This window comes from Scyliorhinus canicula, chromosome 15, assembly GCF_902713615.1.
Source record: "Scyliorhinus canicula chromosome 15, sScyCan1.1, whole genome shotgun sequence".
Lineage (NCBI taxonomy): Eukaryota > Metazoa > Chordata > Chondrichthyes > Carcharhiniformes > Scyliorhinidae > Scyliorhinus > Scyliorhinus canicula.
In genome coordinates, this window is record NC_052160.1 from 123,332,112 (window position 1) to 123,344,163 (window position 12,052).

General features: G+C 49.9%; 1 protein-coding gene across 19 annotated transcripts in view; it reads right to left on the reverse strand.

The window, feature by feature from the left end:
- The window catches only part of LOC119977974 (membrane cofactor protein-like), a 36,356-nt gene extending 26,119 nt beyond the window's left edge, over positions 1-10,237 (reverse strand). For 14 of the 19 annotated variants that reach the window (XM_038819241.1, XM_038819240.1, XM_038819239.1 and 11 more), the window contains exons 1-3: positions 9,971-10,236; positions 5,724-5,915; positions 4,517-4,613 (exon numbers count right to left, since the gene is read on the reverse strand). In XM_038819241.1, the coding sequence (XP_038675169.1) occupies positions 4,517-4,613; positions 5,724-5,915; positions 9,971-10,052 (371 nt within the window). In that variant the 5' untranslated portion in view covers positions 10,053-10,236. Of the gene's footprint in view, positions 1-4,516; positions 4,614-5,723; positions 5,916-9,970 lie in introns of all 19 variants that reach the window. The other 5 variants (XM_038819242.1, XM_038819237.1, XM_038819236.1 and 2 more) reach the window with 2 other exon arrangements.
- Between the last annotated feature and the right edge of the window lie 1,815 nt (positions 10,238-12,052).

The window sequence follows — 12,052 nt, forward strand, 5'->3', positions numbered from 1 at the left end:
TATCACCATGGCCCCCAGGTTGCACCCCCAACTGGACTCTTCTTCCATCCAAACCATTCTAATCACTATCGTTCCCAACACTGCCGCACCTTCTCCACATTTGCCCCCCAAAGGTAGTGCAACAGATTTGGTAACACCAATCCCCCTTTCTGTCTCTGCAACAGGCCCTCTTCACCCTCTGTACCTTCCCCGCCCATATAAACTCTGAAATTGTTGCACCCAGTTTCCGGAAAAGGGCCATCAGAATGTAGATCAGGAGGGTTTGGAATACAAACAGGAACCTTGGCAGAACGTTCATTTTTACCACCTGGACCCTCCCCACCAATGACAGATATAACAAATTGCATCTCCCAAAGTCTTCTCTAACCTCCTGTACCAACTTTGTCAGGTTCCATTTGTGCATTGTCACCCATGCCCGTCACCTCAATCCTCAAATACATAAACGTGTCCCTGGCAACCCTAAATGGTAACACCCAAAGATTGGCTGCCCGACTGGTCGCATTCACCAGAAACATCTCACTCTTTTCAGCTTCTAGCCGAACAAAGCCCTCAACCCCTCTTAGTATGTCCATAATTCTCCCCATACTCTCCAATGGGTCCGACACGGACAGCAGCAGATGATCAGAGCACAGCGACACCCGGCATATCCTACTCCCTCTCTCAATCCCCTGCCACTCTACTGACATTTCCCCCCCCCCCCCCCCCCCCCAAGGGCTCTATCGCCAGCCCGAATAGCAGTGCAACAGTGGACACCCCTGCCTCGTTCCCCTGTGCAACCCAAAACTCCTGTTGTTTGACCGCACATCACCAGGGCCATGTACAACAGACGCACCCACACCACGAACGTCGGCTCATACCCAAACCGTCTCAAGTTTCAAATAGTTATCACCACTCCACCCAGTCGAAAGCCTTCTCCATGTCCATAGAGACCACCACCTCTGGTATCCGCCCCTTCGATGTGGTCATGATCACATTTAATAACCGTCCAATGTTACTGGAAAGTTGCTTCCCTTTACAAAACTCGTCTGGTCCTCTGCAACCACTCCCGGAACGCATCCTTCCTTCCTCCCTGCCACTAACCTAGCCAACACTTTCACATCCGTGTTCAACAGTGATATGGGCCTGTATGACGAGTCTTTCGCCTTCTTCGGGATTAGTGTGATCGATGCCTGGGTCAGTGTCTCTGGTAGCTCTTCCTTCTCCAGGGCCTCGCTCAACATTCCTTGTAAATGTGGCGCCAAGTCCGTGGCGAACGCTTTATAGAACTTCTCATAATACTCCGAACGCCTTGTCAATCTTCCCTGGCTCCAACACTACCTCCCCCCCCCCTTCCCATACCTTTAGAATTTCCCCAGATGCGGCCTGCGTCCGGAGCTGATGGGCTAGCATACGGCTTGCCCTTTCTCCATATTCATATTGCACCATCCTCGCCCTCCATTGCTGCCCCACTGCCTTCCCTGTCGTCAGCCTGTCAAACTGCCCTGTGAACTCTTCCTCTGTGCCAACCCAGTCTTGGCGGGGGCACTGATATTTCCTATCCACCTCCACTATCTCAGCCAACAACCTTCCATGCTCCTCCCTCCTCCTCCTATCTGTGCACCTTGAACGAGAAAACGTCCCCCTCGAACCACCGCCTTCAACGCCTCCCAAAGCGTGGCCGCTGATTCAACTCCACATCTTCAGCTACACTTTCCTTGCACAATTCTTCTGTTTTTGGGTAAAAACAGCTCAAACCAACACCTTTGAGCCGGAGATGCCCTGAACCACCTGCAAATCCACCCAATGCAGTGTGTGGTAAGAGACCACGATCGCCGGATATCCTGAGTCGGCCACCCCCTCCGTGTCCATCACCAAAATGTTGATCCGGGAATACACCCAGTGCCAATGGGAGAAGTATGAAAGTGTCCATGGGGAGGGGGGAGGAAATCATGTGGTGGACGTGGGGGCAGGGTGGGGTGGAGACCAGGCTAATGATATTCAGATTTATTGAAAACGGGCAGGAGTGTAGCACAGTGGTTAGCCTGTTGCTTCACAGCCCAGTATCCCAGGTACGATTCCTGCCTTGGGCCATTGTATGTGTGGAGTCTGCACGTTCTTCCTGTATCCATGTGTGTTTCCTATGGGTGCTCCGGTTTCCTCCCACAAGTCCCGAAAGATGTGCTTATTAGGTGAATTGGACATTCTGAAATCACCCTCAGTGTATCTGAACAGAGTGGATTTTCATTAATTTCATTGCATTGACACCAATAAAGATTATTACAAATCCGGAATCTTCCCCAACACCCACCTCAAAATCCACATCATCCCAATTCGGGCTATAAACATTTACCATGACCACAGGCATTGCCCTCCAGTTTCCCACTGACCACCACCCCCAGATCAGTCACAATGCTACTCATCTCACACCACCATCTTATAGATCAACACCACCACTCCTCGTTTTAATATCCAGCTTAGAATGGAACACCTGCCCCTCCAATCCTTCCTCAGTCCGGTCTGATCCCCCAACTTCAGGTGCGTCTCCTGTAAAACATCACGCCTGCCTTCAAGCTCTTCAGATACATGAACATACGCAATTGTTTAACCAGCCCATTCAGCCCTCTCACGTGCCACGTGACCAGCCTTGTTAGCGGGCTCCCCACCCCCTCCACTGCCAATCTGCCATACCCCTTCTTCAGCCAGTCCCTGGCCCACATCACACCTCTTTGGGCCCATCCTCTGATGTCCTTCCCAACTACGCCCATGTCAGCAACATCCCCTCAAACCCCAAAGAATCAACCCCATTCACCCCCCTCACGCCTTCTTCCTGTCGACCCCCACTTCAGTTAACTAGCCCATCCAGCTAGCATGGTGGGCCCCCACCCAAGGCCTCTAACCTCCCTTACACCTAGAGTCCACCCCTTCCTCCCCCCGAACCAACAAAGAACAAAAGGCACACACCATCGCCGCCCTATACCAAAACCCACCCCATACATTCTGCCACAAACACGAAGCTCCTCTCCAAAGTTCAGTGTCCTCACACTACTCCCAGACATGGTCCCTCGAAGTCCATCGCCTCCTCTGGCGAGTTAAAATAAGACTCCGGTTTCTGATGTCACCCATAAGCAGACAGGATATAAAACCCCAAACTTCACCCCCTTCTTGAAGAGGGCAGCCTTTATCCGGTTGAACCTGGCTCTCCTCTTCGCCAACTCCACATCCAGGTCTTGGTAGACCCACAGCTCACTTAAGCTCACTCCCTTCCCAGGTGCACCTCCGGTCTGCTTCACCCATTTTGAAATCTTTTCTTTGTTGCGGCATTTTGTGTATCCACTTCTCGTTGCAAGTTCCTCACAGGAGTTAAAGCATGGCACCCATCATGATAAGAGCGGAAGATGACCTTGATCATTGGCCAGATGGGAATGAACAGAGCGGTCATTGACATACGGCAAACTACAGCCACTAGAAATAATTTACTGGCTGCTTTTTTTGGGGGGGGGGGGGGGGGGGGGGAGACTGGGGGGGACAAAGTCCTTATCACCTTAAATCAGCTTGAGAAGACAAAGAATAAAAAAGAGAAGGCAGAAATCAGCTTCATTCCCTCACCCATTCTCTGGGATTGGTGAAGCACTCCCCACTTGTCATAGGTTAGATGTTTTTCTGCCCATTTAGCTTATGCATCGTAATTAAACTGTTGCCTCTTAATTAACTATTTTAAAATCAATTATGAGCATGACTCCTGTTTTGGGACATTCTCGGACTCCCAAATTTAAACAATACATTTTATTAACTTTTTACTCCAGATTTATTTAATTAATTGAATTAAAAAACCTCAGCTGTCATGGTGGAATCTGAACTCATCGGAGCATTAGTCCAACCTGTTGGATAGTAGCCTGGTAACATTACCATCACGCTAGTCTTCTCCTGGACATGAATGCCACTTGTGCATGATGTGGGCTTAGGAGGAATGGATCACTTTCATGAACTGATTATGGATCCTGTGATCAATTAGAAATTAAATGTTTCTTCATAACCATTTGAAGGAACCCAGGTGCAAGGCCATATTTAATCACTAAGTTCACAGCACATAATTAAGCATTTACACAAACCAACTTGCTCATGATAATGAATCCGTACAATTGAATTTGAAACCCAACTCTGAAGCAAGGAGGATAGCAGTGATGAGAAATAAAAAGAAACAAAACAGCTTCCATAGCTGGGATTATGGTGTGACGATGGACCAGTCTAGAGGTACATAGAGACAGAGACACTCTCCTTCACAAAACAAATAATAGAATATTTTAAAACTATATATTGACCCTCATTCAGGAATCTGTGGATGCAATACTTAACCAAAGTTACAAAATAAAAAATAACCAGATTCAAAAGCACAAGTTGTCACCTTCTTAGGATGGTGTTAGATGCTTTGCTCTATCAGCATGGAAATGCTATAACTACACCTTTAATAATTAAAAGGAACACAAGACATCAAAGGTCACACAAGCTACTTTCAGCTGTTTAGCTATCGAATACTCACCCTTTTTCACAAAAAAAAGCAGCTTCACTTCCCAGAGTAGTAGCATTTGCTGTATAATATCCATTCATAATCTCCCCTGGATTACCACAGTTTCTTGCTACACAGGGAAAAAAATAGAAAACGTAGCAACTTTACAAATCTCTTACTGGCCTTTCCAGCACAAATTTCAAATAAATTGATACACAACTTTTCAAAATATCAGACTGCCCCAGTTTATTTTATGGCCAAGAAAATAAACAGCAAGGTCAGATTCCAAACAACAGGGCAGTGCTTTAAGATGTATTTTTTTTTAATGTACCACATGGATTCATGATTATTTTTAGCAGCCATCATAAATGGAGGGATCGGACTTGTGAAATACTAGCTGTGGATGCAATTTCTTTGGTCTGTATTTTCTTACTAGAAAGGGGAGAATTTCAGTAATTTTTCTAACAGATTTGGGGAGTTTGGGTACATCCTGGGGTTACCACTGACCAGAAATTGGACTGCACCAGCCATATAAATACTGTGGCTATAAGAGCAGGTCAGAGTCTCAGAATCCTGTGGAGTAACTGACCTCCTGACTCAAGAAAGCCTGCCTACCACCCACAAGGCACAGTCTGGAATACACAGTGTGATGGAATACACTCCACTTGCCTGGATGGGAATACTCCCCACTTGCCTGGATGAGTGCAGCTCCAACAACACTCATGAAGCTCGATACCAACCAGGATAAAGCAGCCCACTTAACTGCTATCCGTTCCAGAAGCATTGATGAAGTGGCAGCAGTGTGTGCCATCTACAAGGTTTACTGCAGGAACTTGCCATGGCTCCTTAGGCAGTACCTTCCAAACCTACGAACATTGCCCTCTAGAAGGACAAGGACAGCAGATACCTGGGAACACCACCACATGGAGGTTCCCCTCCAGGTCATTCACCATCCGGACTTGGAAATACATCGCAGTTCCTTCATTGTCGCTGGCTCAAAATCCTGGAACTCCCTCCCTAACAGCACTGTAGATGTAGTTGCATCTCAGGGACTACAGTTCAAGGAGGCAGCTCACCACCACCAAGGATAAGGGATGGGCAGAAAATGCTGGCCTAGCCAGCAAAGCCCACGCCCCACAAATATTTTTTTTTAAATAAAAAAATTGGTAATATTCAAGACAAGCCATTTGCATCCATGGAATAAAATTCCAGCAAAGAATAAATTATTCTGATTACTTACGTTCACAACTGGTCTGTATTGGTCCCCAAGTTGAATCTGCCTGGCAGGTAATGGTTCTTGAACTCCCTTCCTTCAAACTGTAACCAGGGTAACAGGAGTAGAAGACTTTGGCATCGACAGGAAATGAAGTAATGGAACTGAATTTCTCAGCTAGAAAGCCATTCGTCAGGCTTGGAGGAATGCCACATTCACCTTGAAAAAAAGTTTAAACTTTCACCAAGTACTCTTATTTAAAACACGAGAGATCAATTAGCACATGAAGTTAAATCTGAACAATATCTCCCTTAAATCAGAGGTTTTGTACCTCTTCATCTAGTCTAGTCCTTGCCCTTGTAGCCGTAAATACCGTCCTGTTGCTAATCAGGATAGCTACTGCCCTAGACCTCGTCCCATAACATGAATGGCACATGTGTCCCACCCAGCCCTTCCTTACCCGCAGTCAGTGTTCACCCTCCGGTGTGTCGCTTGAAGGAAGACTACATCATCTTTCAAACTTGTCAAATGGGTGAAGAAGATTCTGGATCTTTTCACTGGGCCGTGAAGTTCCCCAACGTTCCAGGTAATCATCCTGGTGGGGTTAGTCCCATTAACCTGCACCTTACCTGCTGAGAACCAGCCCCTTCTTGTCCTGGTATTCCCCCTTTAACCCCCCTACCTCCCATTCCCCTGCTTGCTTTTTCCATCCTTGCCCTTGATCCCTACCCCTTGCCAGGCACCCACTTCTTGGCAGGAAGTACACTGCAGAGCCCTTGCTTTCGTTCTTCCCAGCGCTGGCTTTCCCCACTAGTGTGCTGCCACCACCCCACTTCCCAGGGCGGATCTCATCAACTTCACATGCCTGCTAGATATCTGTTCCCTCACCCTCTCCTGCATTTCGCTGCCTTCGCCCTTCCCTTTGGTCTGACGTTACTGCTCAAAGCGAGGCAGTACAGTCACGCACAAACATAATATGCGTCCATTAGTGGTTCCTTTTCCTCCTCCCCTTCGCCCTCAGTATTAACTTGCCTGCCCCTTGTGCGGCCGTTCATCCGAACAAACCCGTCCGCATCTGCCAGTGTGTTGAAATAGTGTTCCTTGTTTTGGAACGTGACCCAGAGCCAGGCTGAGAACAGCATTCCAAATTTCACTCCTCTTTCGTACAGGATGATTTTGCCTGATTGAACTCGGCCCTGCCCTTTGCCACGTCTGTCTTTCCACCCAACTTTGCTTTGTTCTGGCCATGAGTCCTAATGCGGCTCTGGATAATTCTCCCTGTCGAGTTCAGTCATATGATTAGCCTTTTCACAGTCAATTCACAAACAAAAAGAGCAGATAAAAATAAATGGCTTGTCAAGTCATACACAGAACCGTTTCCCTTTAGCAGCTAGCATAATATCTAAAATAATGCGAATATCCAAAATGTTGTTATGTTCTTATGAGATACCTTGTCTGTTAATCAACTCATGATCCAGCACAGTAACTGGAACCTTGGATCCAAAAGCCTCACGTCATTGTAATGAATAACAAGCACCCCCACCCTAAAAGATATGGTTGAGTAGAATAACAATTTTACCAGTGACTTTTCAGAATTAGTACTGGAACAGATGGATCTTGCAACTGATACAAAACATTCTCATTAGAGTCAATGAAGTGCCTGAATAAAAGCTTTGGACACTTTTCTAAAAGGAAGTGTTGCATCTTGCATCCACAATCAAACAAAAGGACCCTTTATTTATTCATGTGAAGTGAGAATTATTGTCAAGTCCAGCATTTATCACCCACCCCAAATTCTCCACGAGAATATGGTGGCGAGCTGTCTTTTTGAACCACTGAAGCCTTCTGGTGTAGGTACACCTATAGTGCTATCAGTGAAGCAGTAATGGAGCAGCGATATAATTCCAATTTAGAAATATGTGACTTAGAGGGGCCTTGCAAGTGGTAACTTTTTTTGATTCCCATTACTTTTAACAAATTTGACTTCAGTCACTCTCACACCACCTCTGGAACTTGGCTCTTTAGTCTTTGAACCAAGGCTTTAATAAGGTCTAAAGCCAAGTAGCCCTGGCAGAATCCAAACCAGGCAGTGGTGTGCAGGTAATTGCTGGAACTGTTGGGTAAAGGCAGGGCATGGTTAGTTCTGAAGACCAAGTCTTATGATAACAACTATGATTCACAGCTACTCACGGCTAAGCAGTTCATCAATAAAGAGGTTGATTCAGAGCCAAGTTATTCACTTGACGTTTTCTCTGTTTTTGGTCCTCCACTGACTTGAATATCAAATGTGTACAATGCATAGGGATGGTCTATCCCAACCGGGCATTCTGAGTAAAATTTAAGGACTGAAAACGTAAATGAGTCCCATGATATTACCCTTTTGACATCATTTGAAATCTTTGTTCTGGACAATACACCCAAATATCACTCAATTTCTGAGGAATATCTTACCAGATTTCTTCCTTTTGCCACTGCACTGGACAATTTCACATTCTCCATTATTCTAATCACCATCTCTACTGTGTTCTCTCAGCTGAGTTATTCTCTTTCTTCCCCAAATCTCACTCTCCATATACCCTCTTCATCCCAAATTCATATTATTTCCACCCTCTTCATCCCAAATTAACATTATTTTCACCCCACACCTGGTCATCTTTCATAGCCTCACCACCCCGTTATTACACTTGCCTGGTTTCTTTCTTCTCCAGCCGGTCATACCCAGAGAATCATCTGCATGACTTCTCTTATCAATTTTGCACTATTACCTCTGGTCTCCCTCAAGGATCTTTCCTGAGCTGGTGTCGTTCAGCAAAATCTAAAACATGGGCATCAGATTCCACGTGTACACTTGTAATATTACCCAACTCCAGAAAACCCTTCAATGCCTCAAATGTTTGCTTATTGTCCAATACATGACAGACATCTCCTAATATTGGAAAACCAGAAACCTTTGTCTCCAGTAGACTCTCAAAATTTAAATCCCTGCAAAATACCCCATTGCTCTTCATGGCGCAACTGTCTGAAACTGAGTGGCGGGCTCGGGAGGGGGGGAGCGGGCTCGGGAGGGGGGGAGCGGGCTCGGGAGGGGCTCGGATGGGCGCCCCCGGGAGGGGCGGGGCGGGGCTGGGAGGGAGGGGGGGGGGGGGGGGGGGGGAGGGGGGGGGGGGGGGGGGGCCGGGGAGGGGGGGGCGGGGGGGGGGGCCCAGGAGGGGGGGCGGGGGGGGGGGGCGCCCCGGGAGGGGGGCGGGCGGGGGGGGGCCCTGGGAGGGGCGGGGGCGGGGGGCGGGGCTGGGCGGGAGGGGCGGGGCTGGGCGGGCCTGGGCGGGAGGGGGCGGGGCTGGGCGGGAGGGGCGGGGCTGGGCGGGGGGGGGGTGGGGGGGGCTGGGGGGGGAGGGGGGGCTGGGGGGGGGAGGGGGGGCTGGGGGGGGGAGGGGGGGTGGGGGGGAGGGGGGGCTGGGGGGGGGGGCTGGGGGGGAGGGGGGGCTGGGGGGGAGGGGGGGGCTGGGGGGAGGGGGGGGGCTGGGGGGGGGGGGGGGGCTGGGGGGGGAGGGGGGGGCTGGGGGGGGAGGGGGGGGGCTGGGGGGGGAGGGGGGGGGCTGGGGGGGAGGGGGGGCTGGGGGGGAGGGGGGGGCTGGGGGGGAGGGGGGGGCTGGGGGGGAGGGGGGGGCTGGGGGGAGGGGGGGGCTGGGGGGGAGGGGGGGCTGGGGGGGAGGGGGGGGTGAGGGGAGGGGTGGGCTGGGGGGAGGGGGGGGGGTGGGGGGGGAGGGGGGGGGGCTGGGGGGGAGGGGGGGCTGGGGGGGGAGGGGGGGGGGCTGAGGGGAGGGGGGGGCTGGGGGGGAGGGGGGGGCTGGGGGGGAGGGGGGGGGCTGGGGGGGAGGGGGGGGCTGGGGGAGGAGCTGGGGGGGAGGGGGGGCTGGGGGGAGGGGGGGGGCTGGGGGGAGGGGGGGGCTGGGGGGAGGGGGGGCTGGGGGGAGGGGGGGGCTGGGGGGAGGGGGGGGCTGGGGGGGAGGGGGGGGCTGGGGGGGAGGGGGGGGAGGGGGGGGGAGGGGGGGGCTGGGGGGGAGGGGGGGAGGGGGGGGGGAGGGGGGGGAGGGGGGGGGCTGGGGGGGAGGGGGGGGCTGGGGGGAGGGGGGGGCTGGGGAAGGGGGGGGGGGCTGGGAGGGAGGTGGCTCTGGAGAATTGTTTTAGCTCTCGGAGGGAGGGTTAGGGTTTCCCTGCCGTTCAAGGCGCTGTATAAAGGCGGCTGGTGAAACATCCCCGACGCAGCTGCTTACCCGTAACCTGGGCCACCCAGGCGGCCGTTAGAGTGAGGATCAGCCTCCCTGACATCCCCCAATTCTCTCGATCTTTTAACATTCGCGCAGGTTTTCCCTCCGCCGGGGCTGGAGAAAATGCAGAAAACTTTGGACCGTTCCTTCCTGGGGACCGTTGCACTCCGCAGTGGTTTCTCGGCCTAAACGCAACTAAATATCCTCCAACTCAACTCGAACTTGAGTCAACCGAGCACAGCCGCCCTACTGACACCGGAAGGAAATCCGCACCCTACTTCCGGAGCAGCGCCTTGCGTCACTGTGACACTTGGACTGGAGCCATATTTTGCACAGGCACTTGTTTAAAAGTTTTGCTCAAATTTCTAACAATGTTGAAGGGAGTCGTGTTCAAAGCCCCCGTGGATTTCGGGCGTGGCCCTTAATCGAAATTGTACAATTATGAAAACATCTTACAAATATGCCTGATTTTAAATCAATCATCCCCCCACACTTGGAAATTATTGTGCAACAAAACTGAGAAATGTTGGAACAATGAATGATTCATTAAGGGTAACCTCCTTATAAATTAAGTGACAATCTCCAAATATAGAAATCCAGTTGCTTTCTTATTCGAATGTAAACTTTACAATTCTGTCATGAACCTCCCATCTATATACTGCTCGGTACAACTTTAAAAAATTTTTTTAAACGATGTGGGCATCATAAGAACAGAAGTACTAGGAGCAGGAGTAGGCCATCTGGCCCCACGAGCCTGCTCCGCCATTCAATGAGATCATGGCTGATCTTTTGTGGACTCAGCTCCACTTTCCGGCCCAAACACCATAACCCTTAATCCCTTTATTCTTCAAAAAACTATCTATCTTTACCTTAAAAACATTTAATGAAGGAGCCTCAACTGCTTCACTGGGCAAGGAATTCCATAGATTCACAACCCTTTGGGTGAAGAAGTTCCTCCTAAACTCAGTCCTAAATCTACTTCCCCTTATTTTGAGGCTGTGTCCCCTAGTTCTGCTTTCACCCGCCAGTCGAAACAACCTGCCCGCATCTATCCTATCTATTCCCTTCATAATTTTAAATGTTTCTACAAGATCCCCCATCATCCTTCTAAATTCCAACGAGTACAGTCCCAGTCTACTCAACCTCTCCTCATAATCCAACCCCTTCAGCTCTGCGATTAACCTAGTGAATCTCCTCTGCACACCCTCCAGAGCCAGTATGTCCTTTCTCAAGTAAGGAGACCAAAACTGAACACAATACTCCAGGTGTGGCCTTACTCACACCTTATACAATTGCAACATAACCTCCCTAGTCTTAAACTCCATCCCTCTAGCAATGAAGGACAAAATTCAATTTGCCTTCTTAATCACCTGTTGCACCTGTAAACCAACTTTCTGTGATTCATGCACTAGCACACCCAGGTCTCTCTGCACAGCGGCATGCTTTAATATTTTATCGTTTAAATAATAATCCTGTTTGCTGTTATTCCTACCAAAATGGATAACCTCACATTTGTCAACATTGTATTCCATCTGCCAGACCCTAGCCCATTCACTTAACCTATCCAAATCCCTCTTCAGACTTCCAGTATCCTCTGCACTTTTCGCTTTACCACTCATCTTAGTGTCATCTGCAAACTTGGACACATTGCCCTTGGTCCCCAACACCAAATCATCTATGTAAATTGTGAACAATTGTGGGCTCAACACAGATCCCTGCGTCTGCCCCATGGGACAATTTCTATCCAGATGCCTCGCTATTTCTTCCTTGATGATAGATTCCAGCATCTTCCCTACTACCGAAGTTAAGCTCACTGGCCTATTATTTCCCACTCTCTGCCTACCTCCTTTTTTAAACAGTGGTGTCACGTTTGCTAATTTCCAATCCACCGGGACCACCCCAGAGTCTAGTGAATTTTGGTAAATCATCATTAGTGCATCTGCAATTTCCCTAGCCATTTCTTTTAGCACTCTGGGATGCATTCCATCAGGGCCAGGAGACTTGTCTATCTTTAGCCCCATTAGCTTGCCCATCACTACCTCCTTAGTGATAACAATCCTCTCAAGGTCCTCACCTGCCATAGCCTCA